At 38.7% G+C, this 27,501-nt stretch overlaps 1 protein-coding gene, 1 long non-coding RNA gene and 1 pseudogene across 5 annotated transcripts; 1 reads left to right on the forward strand and 2 right to left on the reverse strand.

The window, feature by feature from the left end:
• Positions 1-233: 233 nt before the first annotated feature.
• The window catches only part of LOC136259409 (centrosomal protein of 57 kDa-like), a 28,979-nt pseudogene continuing 1,711 nt past the window's right edge, over positions 234-27,501 (reverse strand).
• Positions 9,109-10,807, forward strand: LOC136257939 (uncharacterized). Of its 4 annotated transcripts, none has more exons than XR_010702366.1 (7): positions 9,109-9,412; positions 9,465-9,531; positions 9,626-9,690; positions 9,739-9,839; positions 9,889-10,122; positions 10,178-10,351; positions 10,404-10,807. It is a non-coding gene; the product is annotated as an uncharacterized lncRNA (long non-coding RNA). The 4 variants fall into 4 exon arrangements; XR_010702365.1 differs by lacking the exon at positions 9,109-9,412 and having other exon boundaries at positions 9,517-9,531; positions 10,178-10,238; positions 10,293-10,351; XR_010702364.1 differs by lacking the exon at positions 9,109-9,412 and having other exon boundaries at positions 9,517-9,531; positions 10,178-10,232; positions 10,293-10,351.
• Positions 23,010-23,881, reverse strand: LOC136259410 (zinc finger BED domain-containing protein 4-like). Its single transcript, XM_066052899.1, has 2 exons — positions 23,699-23,881; positions 23,010-23,624 (listed from the first exon to the last, which is right to left on the reverse strand). The coding sequence occupies exons 1-2, from the start codon at positions 23,879-23,881 to the stop codon at positions 23,010-23,012; spliced, it is 798 nt and encodes a 265-aa protein (XP_065908971.1).

Below are 27,501 nucleotides of genomic sequence, written 5' to 3' on the forward strand. Positions count from 1 at the left end.
ACAATTCATTCGTACATGATAACACAAGATCTGTAAGGACCAACACTAACTTGTACTTGTTATTCACAACAAGTACTGCTACAAACTCTACAAGTAGTATTCTGTATACAGGATGATTTTAAAATGTAATAAATTACTTCTACTAACTGTGAAAACTGTTAAGTCATAACCATTCTCCATTATGAGTGATGCACGTAATGAAATGTATGCTAGTAGAATCTTCTGACCATGAGCAAGGAACAAATCATGTTAATATGAAAAGACACAACATAATACTGGGAATGATTAGACAACTTCAACATTATCACACTATACTGACATAATTCCACACATCTTACAGATGATCAGATACAAAACATTTCATACATGTTGTACATGGAAGAGTTGATGGTCTAGTCCCAGCTGAGGTCATCTCGTTGTAATGTGTTCTGTAGAGATTTCATGTTGTACAAAAGTTTACGATTTTTCTTAGGAGTAGTAGGGCAGGATGACTGTTTTGGTTTAACTGTTGTTATAATTTCTACCTCTCCATCAGCAGGAATGGTGACTGAAGAGCTTCTACAATGAGTGGCAGGACGTTTGTGCTTATGACGTTTAGACTGAGCTTTGATGATCTTGATGTGTTCACCCTTACTAGTCAGTCTGGCTTCAATCTTATACAATTCATCTTGCAGTTGTGATAGTTCCTCAGCACTGTCGACCCCACTTCGCTCTTGCAAGACCCTTGCCAACTCTTGTTGTTCACTACAACAAAAAACAATAACAAGAGTGTCTTTGTACATGTACAAAATTTCCCGTGACCCAGATATACACAGTTGCTCTTACATATCAAATAGTACAGTAGTACTGTTTAAGTGGGGGTTTCCCCAAAAATGATACGCGCCGCCTAAAATTCCACCTTTAAAAATCATCCTAGAGACATCTTACACCACGGAAATCACCTTTATGGAATACTATTAGCCCATGCATCTAACATGAAATACAGCATTAAAAACAAGAAAACACTTACCGGTGACTGGATAGAGTTTTTAAAAAATCTCCATAACTTGAAATTTCGTCTTACTCACTCACTCACCCACCCACCCACTGACCACAGTAGCAAGCCTAGAGCCCAAACAAAGCAGCGCATGGTCACCGTTTTACTCTACAACAATGGAATGTGCCCTTTTGGGGGTGTATGCACTGTGCACCTTGTCTTTCCTTTATCTTCAATCAGGTTGGTTGTCTTCTTTAAACATCGAAACCATACGGAGACATTAATTTTCCGTATCAACACTTTTCTGTAGTGTAGACACCACAAAATTATTTCAGAAAACACTTATGCTGCTGAAAGAGCAGGGCGCTTGTTGCACATGAAACATTAAGGCTGCTGAGTTGTCACTTTGACTTTTGCCATCGCCTGGACTGCAATCGACAAAGAGATCTGTTACTTAATAGACGAACAGATACTCGACAGCTTGCTCCTCTGAACACACTGACTCAGCCACTCAGTGCTGGACAACAAGATCAGCGAGTGATTGGATAGTATTTGAGTGGAAATTGTATTACTTCATCCTGTTAGTCGAGACTAAGCTCCAGAAAACTGAAAGAGTTTGTTCATTTAAACAACTTCTGGCCCAGGAGAATAGAACGCGGACCATTATACTGAGACAGGTCATAGATCTGAGCGCCGCTGCTACTACGATCAAAGTAAGCTATACATGCTACTACGGGCCTATGTGCTTCCAATTTTGGCACAGTACAGCCTGTATGTACTTTAATACGCTGTACAAGAACTTAATAGCTAGCTCACAAGTTACACTGTAACTAGCTGTGCTACAACAAAACAAACTAGTTTTTTTTTTTAAATGTTAGTTTAGAAATGAAGTTGGGATCTATACAATGAAACAAGAGATGAATGATGGTATTACAGCGTAGCTCAATGGGAAAGTCCCTACTTTGGCACAGTAGCTATAATTTTGCTCAATGCCAAAGTAGAGACTTTCCCATCGAGCTATGCTGTAATACCATCATTCATCTCTTGTTTCACTACTTTTTATTGCATAGATCCCTACTTCATTTTTAAATTAACATTTTTTAAAAGTACTACTGTATTTATTGGGGCCGTTTATCTACTGTACTACACCGCTACACATACCATTGTAGTATGGTGTACTCCTCTTCAAGTTCCCTCAACATACAGGACAAATCTTGCTGAGATATTCCTCCAGTGAAGGAGCTCCTACACACTAGAGGTACTCTACCACACAGTGCTGGACTATGGGTCTTCATCAGTGACAGGATCCTCTGATAGTTGGCAGTGACCGAATGAGACTGACCTGTAGACTATAATGTATAAGAGTAACAAGTTATTCCATATTACAACTTAGAGATAATTTAGGAACAATGAAAAGAAAGAAGTCATTTTTATCTACGTAGCCATTTCAAACCTACATTGTAAGCATACCCACCTCTCTGTTTGGTGGTGGGTCTCTTGATACTGTTTGTGAAAAGATACTTATTTCCAAAAACAGTTATGTAGTTAAGTGGTACATATAACTAGTTATAAAACATATGCAATGTGATATCTCAACAGTTGTAAAACAAAACATCAACACAATCACATAGCAGCAGCACAAAGCAGGAAGGTAGAGAACACGTTGGTGTGCATATGTTAATCACATGAAGGGTACATGTACAAATACTAACCGTTCCTACTACAAATGGCACATCTTGGTAGTTGGCTCTGTAGTGTATAGTGGAACAAGTAGTAGAATGTGGTCTGTGTGTGACCTTCTGTGAAGTGTTATAACAATGTGAATGTAAAAACATCATGTGTGAATGTACCTTTTGTCTATGTCTCTTCTTAACAGGTATTGACAATCTTGGCTTTGATGGAATTAAGTGAGTTTTAGTGTGTTCTACATCATGTGATGACCTCTTGTTAGTGTTGTACTATGAACAATGAATACCAAACATACCATATGTACATACCTAATGTAGGGCATGCATCTGTGTGTATGTGTGCGCCCCCATATGCACCATAAGCACACTCACGCACACACGTGTACACACATAAGCACACACTAACACTTACTACAAATAGAATAACTACAAACATACTGTACCTGCTCATTACAGTCTTGTAATAGCTTTCTCTGATGTTTCTCCTCTAGTAACTTGTTCTCCATCATCTTCAGCCTCTTCTGCACAATAATTTAGTTGACAAAATAATAATACAGCTTCTCCTTATAGGCTTGGCACAGTATCAGTAGCTCATAAGAACCTTCAGCAGTGCTTATAAGCTCCAGCATGAGCTCCATAGAAATGTTTATGTCATACGTATATCGCAGGCATTAATGTCACTATATATCATATGTCACTATATAACTTGTTCTAAAAATGATCTAGCAAAACATGTTTCCCTTGGTGAATTTCTGCAAAACTTCCATACTTTCAAGAGTATAGTCCACATAGTTTTTTGGTCCCAATATTCAAACTTATGAATTAAAGTAGCCAAATTTGTGTGCTATTTCTTTGTTACGACATAAATGGGCCACGACATACTATGTCATGGGATTTAATGTCATATGTGACCGGCTGAGTAAAAACCGGCTGTTTTCGCACATTCCATGAATTCCATTTTTTTTGCATCTCTGTAGTCTATAGTAACAAGAGTGGACAGCCAAAGTTTCAGCCTTTTATGATGAATGACCTTACCTGACAGTTAGAGCAGTGATAACTCAGCAACGATACGGGGAAATAAATTACAGGTGCTTAGATAATGGATCATAACTCACGACTGAAACAAGCTACAAAGATGGGACTTGGCTCAATCCATGCACCATGAACTGGCAAATTTGATCAAGGTATAGTTTTTCTCTGTACTCCTCCATGTTGACAAGAAGAAGGCCATTCCAACTAAGAAATGGTGAGGGTGAACATTGTTTTTACCACATTGTAAATAAACACCCTAACTTGCTTATCCTTAACTGCTTATCCTTTGCTGTGCGAACACAAAACAAAAATTTTCTTACTCTCCATAAACAGGCAAACCCATTGGTATATGGTTTTCATTGGTCTGAGCTTAATTCAGTGCGTACAAATGCGATTAAAGCATGCGTAAAAATTTCATGTAGCATGTGTATTTTTACCCAGTGTATTTCAATACAGATTTATGACAATTATAGAAATTTGCGAAAATGGCCAGTTTTTGCTCAGCGGGTCACATATATCACATGTCACAACTACATCCCTACATGGATGGTACTGTACTGCTAGGTATTGTTAAGTGGGAGGGGAGGCTATTGCCCTAAGTACTTCTCGCAGGATCCATCATTGTTTACTAAGGAATTTGTACACATGTACACAGTGTCATGCAAGTATAACTTGAAGACAAAATGAAACATCGATAAGTACATCCTTTCCACAGGCTTCTCTGGCTTAACCATGGCAATTGTATGTAACTACAAAAGAAAAGGTGATGGAGATACTCTAATAGAGTATTCAATAGCTCCAAACAGTGCAGTCTTTGCAACACCGTGAGTTCAAACCTTAATTGATTACATAATTACGCAAAAATAGGATCTTTAAAATGAATGCCCAGTTTAATACCTGCACACTCCAGAAAACTGGATCTAAAATGCATCCTTTGCACAGAACTCTGTAATTTTTGAAGTTGAGTAATTGAATTCCTATAGCCTAAAACTATACAATAGTCGAAAGTCTGTTCACTGTGCTACTTGGAGAAGTTCAAATGAACACTGTAGTTAGCAGCTTACTAGTTATGAAGTGACGAACAACAGTGACTTGCATTTCCATGTTTCAAAGTGCTAAATTTCGATTATGGATTTAATCACGTGAACCATATATGGCCTGATAGAAAATTTAATGGAGATGGAACAGAACTTGTCACGAGGTGACAAGAGCAACCATCATCGAGTTATGGATCATTACATATGTAAAGGGTCTACATGCTTCCTTACCAAAGAGTTACTTGCATGGATAGTTTTAGCCTCACCGTTTAGCATTAAGGTAAAATCCTAGGAATCATTTTAATAGAATGACATCAGTTGTAGCCACAGGACACATACCTAATGTCACTATGTATGTCCGTATTCTGTAAACACACCCCCAAAAAAGCTCTACGCAGGTTTAAGCATTAAACAATGGATAGATTGAATATCTCATCATAAAATTGAGTGCACTAAATCAAGTTTACATGTAGCTACAGAATTACGCATGTCTCCTGGAAGTGCCAAAAACATTTGTAGAAATACTTCCATACTTTTCAAAAGCTCAACAAAAACCAAGAAAGAGTCATTCAAGATGTTAATTGTCTCCACTGAAAGCAAGTGGCAAATTTTTTTGTGATATTTTGTAGTGCCATTATCTCACATAATTTGCCTATCTTAGGTTATCACACACAATAATACCTGCTACATACATGTAGTTACCTCAGTGTGAGACTGTGAACTCAACAGTCTCTGATGTTCTTGTTCTAGTCTTTAACTTTATGATCAGATCATCTCTAGCATTAACACCATTGCTATGGTTACTGACACCTCTACCATGTCTTGATGATAATGTTGATCCCTCACTGATCTTTGATGATGTTGATATGGCTGAATCAACACTGACCTATGACATGTACATAAACAGCTAAACAGAAAACACATATACCTGTAGATATGCATGTATGTAATACATACAAATAATTTTATACTACTGTTTTTAATGTACTCTAATGTAAAATTAGGCTTGCACGAACATGTGGGATTTTGCAGATCCAGTATTATGTTTAAAAGAAGACTTGTAATACTGTTACTGGTGTATTAATTAACAAGCCTTAATATGGCAATTGCAAACAATTTCTTTACCCAAGCTACGTACAAAGGTAGCATTCACATTGTTTCTCAAGTCCCACGAACAAATGAACTTTGGCATGCATACATCCTTACATACGTACAAAAGAATATATAATCACTAAAGTAAAAGTCTTGTTTTTAGTATGGTAAACATCCATACTATAAGTGTATGCCGAAACCTACTGTTTAAGGTGAAGTAAAGTGTTGCTGAGAGAAAACAAAGAAAATTGGGGCTTGCATGGCATTCTGCTTTCCACCACTGTATCATCTGTGTTAGCTTCCCTTGCTGCTAAAATGAAACATGGAGAAAGCTAGAGGTGAGCTGGCCACTCAGTTCAGCCCTTGCTAGCAAGCCTACAGGCTGATTAGGTCATCAATTTAACAAGTACACATTTTTTTTGGAATTTTCAACTAGAGTAGGGTCCCATAGTACACCAATAAAAAGTACCGAAACAAGCTGGAGCAGTCCATGATATTAAATCACAGTAAAACAATAAGAAGTGTTATATCCCTACTGTGCTCAAGTTACCATAATGGAAATGCACAGTAGGGATATAACACTTCTTATTGTTTTACTGTGATTTAACATAGTGCGCTACTCCAGCTTGTTTCAGTACTTTTTATCAATGTGCTATGGTCCTTACTCTAGTTGAAAATTCCAAAATTTTTCGTGTACTTGTTTGTAAACTTTTTTTTGTAAATAATTATTATGACTGGTGAACCCACGCATACAGCATCTGAAATGGCATCGCGCACCCCAGCTACGTATATCAATTATCATCTGAAAAGCTATTACGCTTCATTGTAAACTATATTCAACCCGTTACACAGCAGTACGAATCAAGAACTGTTTGAAAAGCACCTCTGCAATCAAACTAGTCACTATGAAATATAGGACAATTTCCGTTATGAAGGGAAGCCATCATGTGCTACCGCCAAATCAACACTTTTCGCTGTCAGCAGAGATGAATGGAAGACAAAAGAGGACACTGGTAAGTCCATGAAGAATGCACTGTATGTACTGTGGTATGTCAAAAGGCACCTTTCGGGCCAAAGCAACGTCGAACAGTGAAAAAATCAAGCCCATATATCTTAGCCGTTGTCAAGTTACGCTTGTCTGAAGGCATCAGTAAGTCAGTCAGTTACCCAGTCAGTCAGTAGAAAATACCAATAATTATATTAATTTTTAATTCTGTAAAAACTTGTTGAAAGCAATTCAGGTCGATCTGAAGGCTTGTTTGGGTTTAGTTTTGCCTAACCAATACTGCCCCATCATAGTCTGGGAAAAGCAAGGGCAGTTTTGGGTAATGCTTTTTCATGGGCCATGCCTTCTCCTTTGTGGTCCCTACTATATGGTACGGTATGATAATCGTTTCTTAAACACGGAGTCTTTCTTATGCACCCCCTTCACTAAACTCACATTAGCACACATAGCTTTTGGTTCGGCAAACAAATTTCTCCAGAGTATGTGGAAATGACAACATGCTATTTGTAAAATCATGCGATCACATTTTAATCACAGTGCCAAACATTAAACCCATTAATGGGTATTATACAAATTTGGTCATTATAATACCTTATGTTGATGGTGATGTTCCTGTGACTTCTTTAACAGTTCTCTTTCATGTTGTTGTTTAGTTATCTCCATCTGATGTTTTAATAGTTTGTGTTGTTCAACAAGTTGGGCCTGTTCCCTCTTAACATCTTCACGTTGTCTCTCCAGTTCTCTTTGTTGTTGCCCCCTAAATCTTTCTTCTTCCAACTGTCTAAGTTTATCTTCATGACCTTTACGTCTCTGTTGGCTGGTTAATTCTTCTTCCAATAACTTGGCTTTGTTTACTGCCAGTTGTCGGTCAGACTCAGCTTGTCTGATCTTACTACGTAATTGTTCCAACTCTTGACGTTGTCCCTGGAACTGATCATTAAATGATTGTAGCTTCTTCTTGAGCTCCGTGTCTAAAAATATTCATGTACGAATCACATTTGCACAATTCAAATAGATTACGTGTGTGTGTGTGTGTGTGTGTGTGTGTGTGTGTGTGTATGCACACCTGCATGTGTAGGGAAAACAACACACCAACCCACTCAATACAATGTACTTAGTAATGCAGTCAGTAACTTTTCAAATAGGTACAAGTACAAAGAAAAATTTGGAATTTTCAACTAGAGTAGGGACCATAGCACATCCATAAAAAGTACTGAAACAAGCTGGAGTAGGGCACGATATTAAATCGCAGTAAAACAATAAGAAGTGTTATATCCCTACTGTGCATTTCCATTATATAGCTATGGTATTAAGAGCACAGTAGGGATATAACACTTCTTATTGTTTTACTGTGATTTAATGACACAGAATATGGTTATTAGGATTGTCTAAGGGCGTGCCAGCAGATGCGGTTAATATGGTCCCTACTCTAGTTGAAAATTCCAAATTTTTCTTTGTACTTGTTTGTTAACTGTTTTTGTAAATAATTATTATGACTGGTGAACCCACGCATATATACCGCATCTGAAATGGTGCCGCGTGCCCCAATTATCGTCTGAAGAGTGAAGTATCCATTACGCTTCGTTTTCAGCTATATTCAACCCGTTACGCAGCATTTTCGAATCAAGACCTGTTTGAAAAGCACCTTTGCGCACCGAGACGCATTCCGAAAGAAATGATGCCACGTGCCTCAGTTATATTAATAATCGTATGAAAAGTGAAGTATTCATTACGCTTCGTTGTTGGCTGTGTCCAACCCATTACACAACAGTACGAATCAAGAACTGTTTGACAAGCACCTCTGCTATCAAAATAGCCGCTATGAAAAAATGGACGATTTCCATTATGTGAAGGGAAGCCATCACGTGCTATCACGAAATTGACACTTTTCGCTGTCAGCAAAGATGAATGGGACACAAAGGAGGACACTGGTAAGTCCATGAAGAATGCATTGTACGTACTGTGGTATATGCCAAAAGGCACCTGTTGGGACGAAGCGACGTCAAACAGTGAAAAAATCAAGCCCGTAGCCTTAGCCGTTATCGAGTTACGCTTGTCTGAAGGCATCAGTCAGTTACTCAGTCAGTAAAAAATTCCATTAAATAAATTACTTTTAAAATTCCGTAGCAACTTGTTGAAAGCATTTCGGGTCGATCTGAAAGCTTGTTTGGGCTTAGTTTCACCTAACCAATACTGCCTGATCATCGCTAGGGGAAATTGAGGCTGTTTTTTGGGTGATATTATTTCGTGGACCGCGCCTACTCCTTTGTGGTCCCTACTATAGTACGTTCGCGTTGAGCTGAATCCTGAGTTGTTGATTAAGAAGCCATACAAGATCAAAGGCTTTAAACATAATGTTTATGACGCATTTATTCGTAAGCCCATGTTACGGGCGCGCACTTAATTGTTGAGAATATGGCGTCCAGTGTACCGTCAGCGAGTGCGGAGCGAAACCCTTTTGGGAAGACGTTAAACAGCCAAACGAAGTATCTACTTATGAAACTATGGGAGTACTTTAAGCAAGAAGCGAAGAAATGTAGAATTTCTATCAACATCACGGAGAGAATCTCGAAGGCCACCGGTATTGTATCATGCCTTCTTTGCTGGGTTTTGGCATACATTACGCCACGCAGGGATTTCAAGAACATCCATTAGAATGGAGCAACGCAAGAAAGGCGATTTATTTACGCCAAGAAAAAGGTACAAAATGCACTTTGCACAAGCCCGCTCAATTCTGTAATCGTCAGGTACAAATATTCACGAGTCCTTGTTGATACAGACAGTTTTAATCCAGATACTATCAGACAAGATCCATTCACTGTACGCAAGGGAGGAAATCTATCGCTCTCAAAGATTTTGGTAAGTTAAATTTTGAAACCTGGAACTTTGTCACTTACTCCATCTTAGGCCAAACTTAAGAATGATGGTGTTTTCTCTGGGGGTAGAACATTGCTTTAAAGAGTGTTGAGTGGTATGGGATTTAAGTACAAGACGATTAATGACAAGAGGTTAGCATTGAAACTGTTTGTACTTTAATTTCACTACACGTATGTGCAGGGTATGCTATGAGCAGCCCTGCACAGTCCATCAGTATCATAAATATTAAAGACGAACGAGGTGCAACAGAACTGAAGGAAGACCAGTTGTGTATTTGGATGAGACTTGGGTAATGAAGAACTTCTAGAGCAATTCCTCATCCAAATCGGCAGTGATAGTGAAGATGGTGGTATTAATGAATTGTCCACTAGCAGCAGCGGGTCCAAGTCTTCTTCTGGGCTTACTTCATCTGATGTAAGATTGTTTGATATTTGCAGCATTGGTGTTATAACTTGATTTTGTTCCCCAGGAGTCATCAGGTAGCTGGGATTAAACTCTGTGAAGTACATATAAATACAGATGAAGTACGTGTAAGTGTGTGCACTTTAATAAAAAATATCATTGCTTTATTGTGCTATCCGAAGTTGAACATACCATCCCTTGTATATTTAATCAGTGCAGGAGTGTTTGGAAGTCACTGCAGGTACTATCAGCATTCATACAAACAGTATTATTTCATTTGTTGAAACTTTTAGAGTTTTTTGGGAATGTAACTTCAAAAACAAAATGCTGGCTGGAAAAACTGTGTACATGTGTGGCGAAGTGATGAGAAAAGTATTAAAATGACAAATTGACTACATGGGAACAGAAGACGATAGTCAGCTGTGGTGAATGTGAAGTAAAATACATGTTGTTTGGCTCACTTGCAGGAACACCAATGCTACATAACGGATTTTGAGCTGTTATAATTTGGTTTTTTTCTCTTTTGAGGCTGAAGAAGTTTTTACCTGAATATAAGCAGGCCACTTATCTTCTAAATACAGTGCAACAGTGGCCCCAGCTCTTCTACTTATGCAACTCTGTTTTACACACACAAAATCTGTTTTATTTTTCTTGTAAAAGTGTATTACAGCCACTTACATAAGGGATGGTGAAATCATGCGTGTTGAGGGCGGGTATGTGACGTCTGGCTTCGCCACAAACATGTGTCAACATGACCATCAAAGGGCCGCGCTTTAGAGGCTTCCCCATTGAAAATGTATGGCGAAACTTTACAGTGCCATAACGGGAGTGTCTTACATTCGAATGAAGCGCTTTTAATATATTTTTAGCGGATCGAGAAGCGCTACGTATCGAGCTATACAGGAGCCCCATGCGATGTAGCAATCGTAAGTTATTAATCGTTTTTGAGGGTTCAGCTCAACGCGAACGTACTATATACACTACTATCGTAGTGTATGATGGGTTGATTGGTGTTAACTAAAATCCTAATATCATAGTCAGCGATATTGCATGCTACACTACATACATGTATACATTAGTACTACAACTTAACGTACCCTCAGTGGACACCTCAGAGGCAACACTGTACTGAGATGACTTGTTTAGTTTTTGCTTGACAGATTGTGTTTGTTGTTGTTTATGTTGTTCAGCTTGTTGACCTAGATGACGGAACTTTTCTGCAGCAGCTGTCCTCTCCAGCTCAAGTGATCGTATCTTGTCTTGTAATGCCTTCAATGCCTTGATCATTGCTATTAGCATCCATTAGTTATAAATAGACATATATTGTACACATGTGTTTACTAGAGTAAATAAATGTGTCATGTGTTTTTGTTTGTATGATAAATGTGTAAACAAATGCTGTATATAAAACTGAACTACATATGTACACATTTCTAGTGATGCACGAAGCACCTGTGTAGTTACAATGCAATATACTATATTTTTTTGTCACACAATGCGATGAGTGTACACTATATCTTTCGTTATAAAAACCTGCAAGTTTAATAAGTATGTGTTTGCTAGCTGGCTTTTTCTCCATGTTATACATAAGTTTCTTAGGGTACCCTCTGCTGTAGGTAACTGTCCATAATTTATTTACCCACCTATAGCCATTTGTCCCCATATAAAACTGAGGTGCGCACACACAACACACACGCGAAACACAGTTATTACTACCCAGTGAACCAACACTGGAATGTCTGTGCATCACTCCGACACGTGAGTCCTGTGCAAATCTTCTCGGGACAGGACTAGTAACCTGCAGGAGGTCTAACAGAAAGAGGCCATAAAACTCAAAGTTGCACAACGACCCCAACAGTACTAAGCAAGACAAAGCACCCCAGTTTATAAAAAAGAGGTACATATGTACTCTCGTATGTCACAGCTATATGGACACAAGACCACCAGGTCCCCAAATATATAGCTGGCTAGACTGGAGCAATGTGAGTAATTTATTTTTGCTCAAGGAAACAACATAACTTGGCATGCCTACCCAGGTATTGAATCTGTGCAGGTAAATCATACTGGGGCAGGGCTAGTAATCCACAGGAGGACTGTACAGGTCTTACACATGTACATACACAGTCATATCACATGCACCTTGACTATTAGTAGAGGTCCCAGAAGCCTCTCTGTCCATAACATCTTGATGTGACTCCAGTACATCAGCTAGTGGCCTAGCCTGCTGCACAAATCGGTCTGGCTTCTCATGAAAGTATAGTGATGACCTCATAGTACTAGTAGATAACATGGACAAGTTGGATACTGCATCCTCATTGGTTGTGTTGTACACATCTTGTGACATCATCATTAACAACCCCTACAATGACACATACAAATACAGGATGAAATTTACAGAGATATTAGTTTTGCTTTAAAAGGTTGTGAAGGAAAACATCAATCTTTGTGAAAGAAACATACATAAAACTCCTAGCTAGTGATTAAACGATCCCAGGCATACTGTATAGAGGGTTATTTTTGAAGCAGAAAATTTCACGCAAGAAGCAAAATCTGAATTTCGAAGGATTTCAATTTCAAACAGTGCATATTTTAAAGGATTTCAAATAAACAGAAATTCGAGTCACAAATTATGAAGATACGTGAATGCTTGCCAAAAACTGACTTACTGATGGAATAATCTCCACCCCTGTGCACTAGAGAGAAGACTGGGGGAGTCTCAAGTGGAGTAAATTCACTGGTTCGATCGCGCTCAATTGTAGCTAGCTATCTACCATCATGAGATTCTAGAGCAGACTGCATTAGTTCCCACTCTGGATTATCTGTTTTCTGGCTATTGGTACAGTAATGATACAGTTTACCCATTATCATCAGTAATACTGAGCTGAAGTTCGAGGAAAACACAAGCAAATCACCAAAAGTTGGACCGTTACTTTCACTTGTGGGAATTTATTTTCGAAGAACAACCGGATGTGGAAATTTACTTTCAAATAGAAGGGCCTCTTTAAAATATCCAAAAATAAAAACCCTTAGAAAATTACCAGCTATATGATAGCATGTGCCAATTTTGTTTGGTCACCATTATACATTACTATTGGTCTGAATCCCAACAGAAAATTGCTAGAATTTCATAGCCTTTTTGGATCCCTAGTGGATGTTAATAATCAGGGTAGCTAATTGGTGATATTGTTAACCCATTACTCAAACATTCAGAAAATAAACAAACCTTCAAAATGTTCTACTGTCAGAAGCCCATTAACACCACAAGGTACGTTTAACTAGTAAAACACTCATTTGTTGATTTTTTGGTAGCATAACCTTATTCAACAAACCACTAATTGGATCTAATTTGTGGTGCATTTTATTGGCTTCAATGACCAAGGTACGTTATGGCTTTTGATAAAATTGTGAGCGAATCTTCATGACTGAGCATGATTTTGTCACACAATTAAGCATGATTTAGTCGAAACAAATCCACTAGCAATGACGGTGTGGATACAGCAATGAAGAATGCTACATCTTGACGTGTTCTGACATAGATCTATGGTTCTGAAAACACTATGGAGTTGTGCTTACAGATGATACAAAGGCATTATAACCAATGAAACCATGTTAATGCTGTTTTTACCATTTAAATGTTGCACCTTCAATAGTAGCCGCACTCAAGTGGTACAATGATTGATATTGAAAATAAGGGCTGCAACATCGTTTTCAAGCATCGAGTGGTGGCAAAATTCAAACAGTCGCCGCATCAATATTTAGACCTAAGGTATAAACACTGTGGCATTAACCAAGTAAGTATGGTAAGTGTAGAAGTTTTTTTTTGTTTTGTTTTGTCCAAGGGATTTTTTCCTTCGATTTTTGCAGATTGGCTGCTATCTAAAATCCCCACTCAGAATTTGTAGCTTGATCAGGTGTAACAAATGAATAACAAATCCTGCATACCCCTTTAAATTTTTTGGTGTTGGCGAATCACAATTTTTTAAAACCCAAAATAACCTATTAAGCAGTATCAGGGGTACATCAAATCCTACAGACAAGGGAGCATAAACAGCAAAATTCAATCGTGGCTCCATATAAGTTACTTTTTAAAAACAAATCCTAATAAGGATATTATGTGGAGGCGCATGCTTGAGTACGTCACGTTTCTGCTGCAACAAAGTGAAGCTATGGAAACAAACTTCAATGGCACAACGGAGGAACAGACTTAGCAGAACAGTCTTTCTACAGCTAGTCGATAATCACGCAAAATTACTTCATTTGACCATTCTATTCCAAGCTTTACCTTCAACTTGACGATATTCCTATCAAAGCAGCTTTTACTACCTTCACACAAGATCAGATGATGGAGTAGCAGCTCATCCAGTGTATTCCCATTGCACATAAGAATAGTCCAATTATATACATAGTAACACTGGATATCATGTTTGAATTTCACCCGTAGTATTGGTAGTGTACTGAGATACACACTCCTTGTCCATAGGATTCGATGAGATACTGGTGGTATATAACTATGACCATAAAAAATCATGGATTATTTCAAGGCTACACTGAAATAAGGCTGAAATGTCCACTAGTTGATCTCAAATATATGTGGCCTCTCTTGTTTTCATGTTTTATTTCTATGATCCCTAATACAACAAGGAAGGATGGCCACATGTCATCATGTTCAAGCCAGAGGGTCATGCGGGTCAGCAGTAGTGACCCAGTTTCAGTGCTCACAACAGCCTTATCAGTACAACGCACTGGCAAGTCTTGGCACCTGGAATCAAACATCATCAGGCTATGTCCTCTGGTTTCTCATCATTTTGCAAGCCCTCAAGCACACATAATCCTAAACAAAACTGTGTACCACTCCACAGCAAATCAAATATTACAATGTGTCAACTATAATACACTCTAACTCAGAGTCTTTTCCTTGACTGATAAAATACAGGGTGTGATTTAATTAGAAACAACAGCCAGTTTTGCAATACATAAAATGACAAATTACATGGCATCATGGAATGATATTATACAGTAGGACAATGTAAAAAGTCTGATCCTCTAACAATGTATTGTTTGAGCGTTCGTAAGGAGCGAACGTTCTTTCCTACTAGCAGCTTTGCCAACAATACACTACACAATGTTCGCACAATTATCACTAACCTTGACACACAACTCTCCTGACCTCTTTAAGATAACGTACGGTTGATATTATGAGGGTAACTTAAATCATAAACTTTTTAAAATTAATCTCGCCCGTTTCCATAATAACACGAATACAGGATTATACGGATCAATTATCTCTCCGTACACTCGATTATGGTTGATCCCCGTCTGAAATTTTACAGTAGTGTGGTGAGAAAAGTGACAGTGTGTAAATTGATAGTGATGGAGTCGACTGCCTTGTGCTAACAGCCACAGGTTTCAGGTAAGAAATATTAGAGGCACTTTGTAATAGAACCACCCTCGGATTGTGCTTGTTGTCTTTCCAAAGGCGGGGCTAATTAACACGTGAGGCGTAAACAATGGGGACAGAATCACCAGCGACGTCTCCAGTCTCTTGGGAGAGCGATTTGATCGGTGCGGCCACTGCTGGCAATTATCTTCCTATCAAGAGATGGGTGGACAACACGCTGCGTATTCCTTGCGAAGAAGTCAAACGTTGCTCACCAATGAACGCCAGCCTAGCTGGTAAGATGTTGAGAATTGCCGCACTCAATGGGAAAGTAGCCATCGTTGACCTACTACGCTCATATGGTGAGTTTGTGTACGTGTGTTAATTGGTGTACGTGTAGTGTGAATTGCCGCTGAAGTACTTGATAGGGCTATAACAAACCATACAAATAGTTCGTTGTTCGTTCTAAATCAAGTCAAGTATTCGATGCTGTGGTAGCAGATTTCATATTCTAACTGACATGATACTGTACAATGTTAAATAATAGACTTTAAAACTTAATGAAATATTTTGTTGTTTTCTCACAAAACTGGAGTGTGGTATTAACAGATCAGCACAAATGTTGTAGCTTTATTTCTTACAAAAACATAACTTTAACTGTGTGAATCATTTAGAATATTCTGTCTTTTTAAAACTATTCATTTCATTTTAGAATATTTGTTTTAGCGCACTGCTTTGACACTCCAAAATTGATTCTGATTTTTGCTTCTGACCTCTCTTATACGTGCACCTGTATTGACTATATAATAGAGGACTTGCAGCGTGACGTAAATCATCGTAATTGCTAAGCAACCGTAGCTGTCGGCCATGTTTCAGGACAGTGTTTTGGCTGAAAAGCGCTTTCTCAGGATTTGGTACAGGCTGTAATGAAGTGAATCAGTGTTGAGTTGTGTTGTAAATACCACACAGCTCGTTAAAAAAGGCGACGAAGTTAGAATTGGTGAGTAATGTATCGAAATTTAATTAGCCACCTATTTCACGAAGCCAATGATAAGATCTTCTATTTCGAAACCAGCCCCGCTTCCCAGTGCCACTATACCCAGCGATTAGTGAATAAATCTCGTTACCTTCATTCTGACCCAATATGCGCCATAGAAAGTTGTCCCGAAGCATGCCTGCCTAGCAACAGTTGCTTCACGCGTGCAAGTCCTCTATAGTTACGCAGGCACAATGTGGAGTCCATAAAATTTATAAACCTGAATGCCTGAGTCTGTAGTGCATGAGTGAAGCAAGGGTGCTATAAGGGCTTGAGGAATTGCGTAATAGTTTTAACATGGGCTTGAGGGCTTTGCCTGATATGTAACGAGGGCAGTTGGGCATACATATCAGGCAAAGCCCGAATGCCCGTGTTACAGCTAATATGTAACACTTATTACGCTGATAGCCTGTACAAGGAGATCAATCACCCAAGCCAATACGAGTGCAGCCACTGGATGTATTATACATGTATACCTAAAATTTGTGATTATGGGTCAGCAGCTAGTACGTTCTGGTTATGTTTGGTTATGATAAATGGACATATCCTAGAGATATCACGGAGAATTTCAGTTATGCAAGTTTAATGTTTTATTCAGTGCTATTGAATTGTTTATGGAAAAACTACGCAGTTCACTAAAGGCCTAGACAGGTAAGCTTCTTTGTAGAGTAGTTACTCCGTGCAGAGTAGTAGCTTCGTGATGTGTGCGTGTCCGTATTCGAAAATGTGTGGAAACGATCGGTGAATAAGCTATAGCGCTAGTACTCACCTTAGCACGGTGTTTTTCAACTCGTAGAATGGCGAGGATAACAAAATGCTCTCCACCTGAGTGGTTTTCATGGTGAAATCCAAGTCATGTATCCTTATCACGTGAGTACTAATCGATCCCACAATCGATTTCAGCATCAACATCTATATAATCACTACCCAGTTGTAGCCCGGGTGGCTCCTTTGATCTGAGGTGTGAAAGTGTTGCATAAATTTCATAAACTTCATGTTGTGCCCATATAACTGCTTTAGACTCTATTTTATATTACACTCAGATTACTTACCTCGTCCATGGCTGTTTCTGCTGTAGGCTTGGCAAAAGCAGCTCTGGTTTTCTTGCGATAATCCTAGCACCATGGAAACTATGCGTGCTCACATGACAAAATTAGTGCCCTCATTACATGACTGCACATGAAAAATGCATACTGATTGGATAAACCTAGAGTTTGAGCATATGTTATATTGTGCCTGAAGGCATGGAGTATATTATGTAGATTGAGTATACCGTATAGCTCCAAATTTTCGTGGTCTTAAATTTTCGTGAGCGATGGAATAATTTGACAAATATAAAATTTCGTGATAAAATTTTCGTGAATGCAGCAACATTTCGTGAACGAATAATTCTTGTGGGTGCTACTCAAAGGTTGCTGGTAAGATTCTGTGAGGGAGTTATCAGCAATTGCGCTGCTATGAATATGATTTAAGTAACCATTATACAGACAGCTGGCTGCTATGCCATAGCTACATGCGTGTAGGTCACGAACCACCACGGGACGATCGCGACACCAGAATCCATTTCAGTGCCATTTTCAATAAGTGTGTGAGATACTGAACATATCAATCAGTGCTATAGCTATACGAGGATGGATGATGCTAGCCTTGCAGTGGTAACATACGAGTATAATTCGAAAATTCGAGGTTACCATGTATATCAAGAAGTATGGACACCTTTTCTTGGTGAAACTCTGCCATGCTCGCCAGAAGATGGAAACTCACACGACCCATTCTGTGTGAAAGTAACCAAAAGAGATGTTGGAACTGTTGGACATCTGCCAATAACAATAAGCTCTTCATGCTCAGTGTTTTTGCAGATGGGAGGAGCAATCTCTTGTAGAGTTACTGGAAGCAGATGCTATTCTCGAGATTTAAACCAAGGTGGGTTGGAGATACCGTGTGTATTGGTGTTTCAGGGTAGCAACTGTCTTGTCTCTAAAGCAAAGAAAATGTTGCAGCTATGTGAGCAAAAACCAAATAATATAAAAGCTACTACTGCACAAGACACACCAAAGGAAGCCTTAAAAGATGGGGAAGATCTCCCAGGAAATCCAGCCAAAAAAATTAAAGTTGAAGAGGAGGAAAGTACATTGAGATGTGACCATAATAATGAAGATGTTTGGCTGCATCACAAAATCCGACTGTCTTTAGAAGATAGAAATGCCGTGTCCAATGGACGACAGTTAAACGACAAGCACATAAATTTTGCTCAGATTATTTTGAAGGAGAAATTTCCAGACATCACAGGCTTACAGTTAACATTGCTACAAACTAAATTCAAACTTGACATTCGTACGCCATTGGTTCAAATTCTGCATGTCCATGGTAATCACTGGATAACATTTTCTAATCTACAGTGTGAGGCTGGGAAGATTTTAATTTATGATTCCATATTCAACACAGTTGATTCTCAAGTAAGGCAGCTGGTTGAAAATATTTGTGGTTCAGATATCAATACCAGCATCCATGGTAAAATGCCAAAGCAAGCTGGGACCACAGATTGTGGTGTCTTTGCTATTGCTACTGCTACCTCACTTCTACATGGAATAAATCCTAGTGAATACACACAATCACTGATACGATCTCATTTAATCCAGTGTTTTGAAAATCTTTATTTAACACCATTTCCTTAAGTTAAATATAGCTACATGTACTACAAATAATATTAATTATTGTACTATTACTGTTGTAACCATACATTTATGTGATGTTTTAATAAATACAAAGCTACTTGTTAAGAATGTCTAAAATTCCAACATGCCTAAAGCCATTGACAACAATCTCAGGTCTAGACTTGAGGTAATCGTACAACTCAATCATCCATCTTGCTCCTACAGGTTTCACAATGCTTAACCTGAGATCCACAGGTTGTAGTCGTCTGCTCAAAGGGCCACTTCCGAGCTGCTCAGTTATTTTGGTAGCATACCATTCATTAAACTTTGCACGAAGGAAGTCCTTAGCTGGTTTATTAACGCTGACATCTAGAGGCTGCAACGTATCCGTACAGTTGGGTGGCACAATTACATAAAAGATGTTATTGGCTTTTAGTAATGACAGCACCCTATCGGTAACTTGACCACTGAATTCATCGAAGATAACCAATGAAGGGTAGGTTGGTGGGAGTTTCAAAGTTGTCTTCTTTTCTTGTAAATAAGGAAAAATAATTTTGCTGATATATTCCACCATTGTATCCTCGTTGCACCAGTGGTTGTGTGTTGCTGTGATGTGCCATTTCGGTGGAAATGAGACAGAAGGAAGGCATTTCGTTGTTGTTCCTTTGTAAACAAGTTGAACAGGAAGAAAATCTCCTGTTAAACTCCCAGCAAAAACTGCAGTTATCTGCCTCTTATCGTTAATGCCAGCAATCTCTACCCTTTTTGATCCCTCCTTCTCCATCGTCCATTCTGACACTGGGATGTATTTAATCCCTGTCTGGTCCCAGTTTATTATTAGATCATAAGGTATCTCTGCCATTTCCACAACTGCCTTGATGTCAAGCAGGAACTGGTATCTTACTTCTTCAAAATTCTTCACAATCAACTTGGACTTTGTTGTTGCCTTCCGCTTAACAAAGTTCATTTTCCCCAAGAAATACTTTGCCCAACTTTTCTTCAAGGCGATGTGACCACCATTGCATTCTAATGACATCGGCTCTCGATGCTGCACTATTCCAGTTCCTGCAGCTATTACAATGGAGGTGTTGACAACCCCTCCAGCTTCTCTTATGATCCGGATATATAAACGTAAATCCTTGCTTAGCTTGTCACTTAACATTGCTGGCCTACCCCTCTTCTTTTTTTCAAGTTCGTCAATGGAAATTATCTCGTTAGTTTCTTTTCTGTGCGATTCAGTAGTTCTGATGATCTCCTTTTTCCAGTCATTTACTGTACTCCACTTTAACTCTGGATGCTTTGTGGCAAAATGCTTGATAGCTGTCGCTGTGCCGTGTTGGACGGCATGATTACCAATGGCAGCTCTCTCTTTGTCAGTATAAAAGGTATAACTCCCTCGCTTTCCATTGCCTGATGGATGGCAGCGAGAATCATCACTAACAAACTTTTGCACCGCGTTATTTGCTGCCTGAATTGTAGACGATGGCACAAGCTTCGACAGTGGTCCATCCAGACTGGGCAGGACTGCGGCCACAGCGTTGGAAGACGAGGTGGCAGATGAATTTGAAGACTTTGGCTTAAAATACTTGTAAAGAGACATCACTTCCGTTTGAACACTGACTTTCTAATAGCTATTGTAAAAATTAAAATTTCGTGAATAATATTTTCGTGATCACATGCAAATTCACGAAAATCACGAAAATTTGAGACCACGAAAATTTGGAGCTATACGGTATGTCACAGCTGCTTGTGACATGAGAACTTTTTCTCAGTAGTACCAGCACTTATATCCACTCATGCATTGCAATGCTATACACATGCGCACCAGAGAGAGAAATCTATTGAGATGAAAACAAGGGATCAGCAGGATCCAGTTTAGATCCAATGATTTTATCTTACTAAATTAGAATTGCTGCTTATACACTTCACATTATATGTTGTGAGCTGAATCCCTTAACGCCCCTCCTCCCTTAGCATAGTTTGGAGATGCCCCCCAATTCCTATATATACTACACTATGAAATCTTGCCCTAACATTATATCTATTATGGGCTGAATAGGTTTACCATTGTGTGATGAGTTTCATGTGTGTACCTGTTACAAGCAATACAGGTGCCATGCTGTTTAATTGGCGAGTTTTAATCACTTGCACACTCGCAAGACAACATTGCGTTTGAGCAGTACCATATGTATGTTGATGAATGTAGATATAAAATTTTGTATGGTTTCCCTTGTCTGCTTTTAAAAGTTCATGCATGAGATTGTGTCGGTTTAGTAAAGGATATAGTTTAGTGCTCCATGTAGTTTCAGTTTTAGTGTGTTGTGTAAATTAATAATGGGTAATCCCTCTCTGTAACTTAGTGACCTCCAGGGTATGCAAAATGATTGATCAATTGTATTATGTACAATAGTGAATACTACTTTGTTCAAGGTCAATGTACTATTGTGTTGATAGTTAAATGTACTTTATACGTGTACATACACATACACACACACACACACACACACACACACACACACACACACACACACACACACACACACACACACACACACACACACACACACATACAAATCACGATGTACATATTGAAGGTAACTGAGTTACTAGGTCAAATATGTTACTGTGAAGCTATCAACCTTGCACACAATAATGTCAGATGTTGTGTTTACCTTGTAGCCAACATCTATGTCTAGTAGTTATATAGCATGGATATGCATATGCATAATGTTTACAATAAGACCACCTTTATAATAAAACTACCATAAAGCAAAACATACAAGTGTTTCTCATGTACCTAATATGTTATCACTGTTATGTATTTATGGGTGGATTATTTATCTATTGATGTTACCTACTACAGTACCGCTCAAACGTAAGGTCGCAAGTGATTAAAAAACTCACAAATTAAAGGGCGTGGCACCCATTTCCTTTGCGAGTATTTATCCTGTTTCATATGAGATGAATACTTGAGAAGGAAATGGGTGCTATGCCCTTTAATTAGCGAGATTTTTAATCACTCACTGTGAGCAAGTGTGACGTTACATTTGAGCAGTACCGTACCTAAGTAGATATGTACAATATGTCTAAATACATAAGTTTTACTCCAGTACTCCAGTAATCTCTGTAGTATTATGTAGCTGTATTAGAGTGGGAGAGGTGTATGTAACTTTGTGTATGTACATAGTTGTGGGTGCATGTACTTAGACTCTATTTAGGCTGTTTTGGGTGGGTAATAAATCTCATATACTCCACCTTGTTTTCTAATATACTCCACGCCTTTAAGCACAATATGACATATGCTCAAAATCGGATTTGTCCAATCGCTATGCGTTGTTCACGTGCAGTGATTTAACGAGCGCGATTATTTAGTCACATGAGGACGCATAGTTGCCATGGCGCTAGTATTATCGTAAGAAAACCAGCCGCTTTTGCCGAGCCTACAGCAGAAACAGCCATGGATGAGGTAAGTGATCTGAGTGTAATGTGAAATAGAGTCTAAAGCAGTTATACGGGCACAATGTGGAGTCTATGAAATTTATAAACCCTCAGGACCTTAGTAGCGCCCTCGCTTCGCTCGTGCGCTACAGCCCGGGCCTTCGGGTTTATAAATTTCATAGACTCCACATTGTGCCCGTATAACTATTATATATGCACAGTAGGCTGCCAGCACCATTTTTTGCTCCAAGACAGATTAAAACATATATAAAGTGGAATTCCATCTAGTAGTGATATCAAATTTGAGCTTATGTTGAGGTATACTTCAACTTTCCTATATTCTTTTTAGATTGTGGTTGGCAACTGAAGAGCGATGAAAGTGTCCCACTATGTTTCAGCATATTGCAAGTATATCATTTATGGTCCTTTGTACAAACAGCCCATCTTTTATTACAAGTTGCAGAGAATGTGCAAAGCACCCAAAATGAGCAAAAGAGGCATCATTCATGGCTTTAACCATATTGCTTGCATTGTCACTTATAACTATATGCACTTTATCACGAGGTATCTCCCAGTTTTGAAGCATCCACTCCATTTGTGCTGCAATGTGCTCACCAGTATGAGATTCTTCCACTGCCTGTGCATGCAGGACTGCAGAAACCTTAACAAATGTATCATCAACCCAGTGTGCAGTTAAACTTAGTAAAGAAATTATACTAACGCTACTGCTCCATACATCTGTGGTGAAACTTATGTACTTGGCTGTACCAATCAGCTTACACACTTCTTTCATGCCAGTAAAAATCTTAGGTACAATTGTATCTGTAAAATACTTACGGTTTGGACATTTGTAGTGAGGTTCCAAAGTTTGTAGGACTCTTTTGAAACCAACATCTTCAACCATCAATAACGGCTGGCAATCTACTGCTAACATCTCACCAATTCTCTTGTGCACACGCTGAGATCTGGTGTCATTTATGTCCCAAGGCTTCGATAGTTCTTGCACTTCCTGTAGGGAGAGTTGGTGCTCGATTTTTCTTTTACTTGTTTCTTTCCAAGGTGGAGTTTCTTTGGCAGCTTTACGTTCACTATTTTGTGTATTACGTCCAGGTGTTTAGTGAGATGGCTCACTAAGTTTGTAGTTGTATACGACTTTGTACTGCTCCCTCCCTTTGAAACCTTCGCCTGGAAAGTATTATAAACTGCATATTTTGTGTCTTCATCCACCACAAAAAACTCCCAAATGACGGAGCGTTTCTTCGCCATTTTCTTTTTTTTGTTTCAAGAACAATCGAAATAATATGCATGCACAAATATCATGTGATTATATCATATCGGCCAACTTTAAAACTTCGATCCGATTCTGATATACAAAAAATCTTACTGATATATGGTTAAACCGATACTCGACCAGATTATCGATACAACACTAAAACACACAGAGAGCACATGTGAAGGCTTTGGTTGCTGTATACACACCCACAGAAACGCTGAGACACTTGTGCACTACTGAGGTGATAAGAGTCAGTACAGGTAACTCCTTCAGGGTAGAGACCATTATCCCACATATTCTACACTATATACAACCAGCCACATGACATGTGGACATCACTAACTACACTTCATCACATAGCAGGTCATATTTCAGTACCCAATGGAATATCTGTAACTTGTAATGCATAGCCAATTGGTAGGCTAATTGGGGCGAGCCTGAGCGAGCCCCACACTAGGGAGTCAGCGGTGTAATAGGACACGAATACAATAAATTACGATATAAAGCGGATACCTTACACATGCTTCCAGATCATTCTCCTTATACGGTGTGCGTAGTCCATACAAGTGCGTATAGTCGTCCATTCCACGGAGGACTTAACGCGTAGATTACTGCTTAGCCATATATGGTATGTGTAATGGTTCATTTCACGGAGGAGTTAACGGCGTAGATTACTGTTTAGCCATATTTGGTATGTGTAATGGTTCATTTCACGGAAGTTAACGGCGTAGATTACTGCTTAGCTATATTTGGTATGTGTAATGGTTCATATCATGAGAGTTATTGGTGTAGATTACTGTTATGCCATGTAAGTGAGCACGTGTAACTATTGAATGGATACGGAGGAATGTCTTTGACGTAGGAGGGAGCAGTACAGGCTCAGAAGGGATGCAGAAACTCCTGAAGAGACAGAAAGGAGAAGGCATAGAAACCATGAATTTATGCGGCATCGAAGAGCTGCAATGACGTGAAAAAAGGTAGTTAAGTAGTATACTCTCAGATCAAAGACTTGACCTTTATATCAACAACTATCATACCATCAATGAAAGCTTTGCAGATGTGTCATAGTGATTTTGCACAGGCTATATTGATTCTTAGACACTCTCCTCCATAAAATATTATGAACTCTGCAATTCCAGAATTCCTTACATTGTTTCTGCCATCAATGCTTCAAATATATACTAAGGCTCAAACGAATAACCGATTATTCGTATTAATATTCGTTGGCATAGTATTCGAATAATAAAATTAACCCCCGAATATTCGCACAAGATCGTTATACAATGGCACGTGATTAGCTGTAAGCAATTAAGGAAGCGGAGACGATGCCATTGAATGGAAAGAATGGTGTTGAAGAAGCGAACAGTAGAAATAGCATTAGGCAGCCACTAATTGGTGAAGATGTACTAATGCTGTGGCAGATCGCCATAAGCACAAGACTTCATATGGATTCATGGTTTACTCCAGATACTTCTACTTTGTTATAAACACTTTCCATCACAATATCGCTGCGGTAATCCTTTCAGAAAGGGCACTATGCTACCCTTTTCTTCTCAGTAAGTTATTCATACGAAGCCACAAACTTGTTTGTGGTTCTTTATAGGTTTCTTGGTAGTGGCCACCTTAATTACTGGATTGCATTCATAGCAATGAAACCTTACATCGAATATTCGAGTATTCGGACAATAGTTGAGTAAATATTCGAATACAGAAAGCTACTATTCGTTTGAGCCTTAATATATACACTTGGGCTCGCCCCACGATGCTGTTAGCATTTGTCTAGTAAGAGCATAGCAACGTATAGTGTAATGGTATGAGAACAAATGGTCTTAGCTCAGAGGAGATGGTACTAATGAACAGGGTCTCTTATGAGACTAACATGTACGCAAGTGATCTGATTGGCTAATTTCTGTACATGACTGGAATAACACTACCAAATATGGCAACAATGAAGCCATAATACCATCAATAACCACATCCTGTGTCATTCCTTATAAGGTAATGTCCTATACAAAACAGTAAAATTTAGGTTTGCATTTTCTGCCAAAAGTACGTGCCACCAAAGACTAACTATCCTTCACACTACACATAGACATACACAAACATGTACGCATGCACAATGCAAATACACAACACACACAGCGTACACATGTATGCAATACAAACACAACACAAACAGACATTTAGATACTCACCAAATAGTGATATCCTTATTTCTTCTCTATTGTTGTGCTTCTGGTACATCACACCATCCTAAAGAATGACATGTTGTCATGACAACACTGACATCATAGAGTCCTAACTATTATGTATGAATGCTAACAAGTCTAACATCTGGGCCAAGCACCAACTCGTGATTGTGTGCACCAAATAACAGTGAAAAGTAACAAGTGATGTGTACCGCTCGTTTGTTAAGCAGTTCAACATATTTGATGATAAAGTTGAAGCTACTGACAGCAAAGAACTAGCCTTCTAATTTTAAGTATATTATATTTACACAACAACAAAACTAACCTTGTACAAATCCATCCGTAACTTTCGCCTTGTAGCTCATATTGAGCAACAATAAACTTCACGGTGCTCTTCATTTAGAGATGCATCTAATGATATACAAGATCAGGTGATGGTGCTCTTTAAAAGGAGTAAAGCAATTGCTTGCAACAGATCACATCGTGAAGAAGACAGATCGTCACCGGTGTTAAGAAATCGCTTTGCTAGTTGAAAATGGTAAGTTCTACATACTAATAACTTAGATATTTCTGCTTATTATTGATAGGTGAATCTGTACTACAATTTGTATTAGCCCTTACTACTTCCTGCGGTTTTGGTGACGTTACAAACTTGCTAAGTAAAAGAATACGCAAATTTCATAAAACTTGCGGGTTTTCAGGGTAGGCACTGCATAAATTACTGTAGTCCTTAAAGGGTTTTAAACAAACACTATTGCTAACTATAGGGCGAAGATAGTGACTGCAATGTGTAGCTTTGATTGCTCTATTAGAGTAGTTACATGACTGCTCTATTAGAGTATCTCGATCATTTTAATGCAGCGAGAGATGAAAAGTGAAGTGTTGCTGAGGGTTTAATAGCTATAAATGGTGTCAGTTAAGTGCAACTACATGTATGCTACTGAAATACAGTGGTATATAGTTGTTTGATATGACAAATTGTCAGTGCAACAATGTTTATGTGCCACTGAGCTAAATTTAAAAGGGGGGTTCTGTCAAAACCCCAGAAACCCCTCTAGATCCGCCACTGCAGCATGTTACATAATTCAATCTAATTCCAATAATAATTAAGATTTATTCTAAACAATGCTCTATTGTTACAGTGCAGTTCACTGCAGTATTGTCAGCTAAATAGAACTCAACATATCTGACAATACAACATGGTTTACTAGAACCAAACACTGTGGCAAAATGTATAATATGCACACGTCACACAATTACCATAATGTCATGTCCTACTGTACTCCCCCTTGGTACACCAGTATTATCCACATCACTGTGATATATTTGACCTTGATCACACATCACTGTGATATATTTGACCTTGATCACACATCACTGTGATATATTTGACCTTGATCACTCATCACTGTGATATATTTGAC

Source organism: Dysidea avara, chromosome 6 (genome assembly GCF_963678975.1).
Source record: "Dysidea avara chromosome 6, odDysAvar1.4, whole genome shotgun sequence".
Lineage (NCBI taxonomy): Eukaryota > Metazoa > Porifera > Demospongiae > Dictyoceratida > Dysideidae > Dysidea > Dysidea avara.

Coding starts and splice junctions, on each gene's coding strand:
- LOC136259410 (XM_066052899.1), bottom strand. CDS start 23,881: ATGGCGAAGAAACGCTCCGTCATTTGGGAGTTTTTTGTGGTGGATGAA. Junction 23,625..23,698: donor TAATACACAAAATAGTGAAC/GTAAAGCTGCCA, acceptor CTCTCCCTACAG/GAAGTGCAAGAACTATCGAA.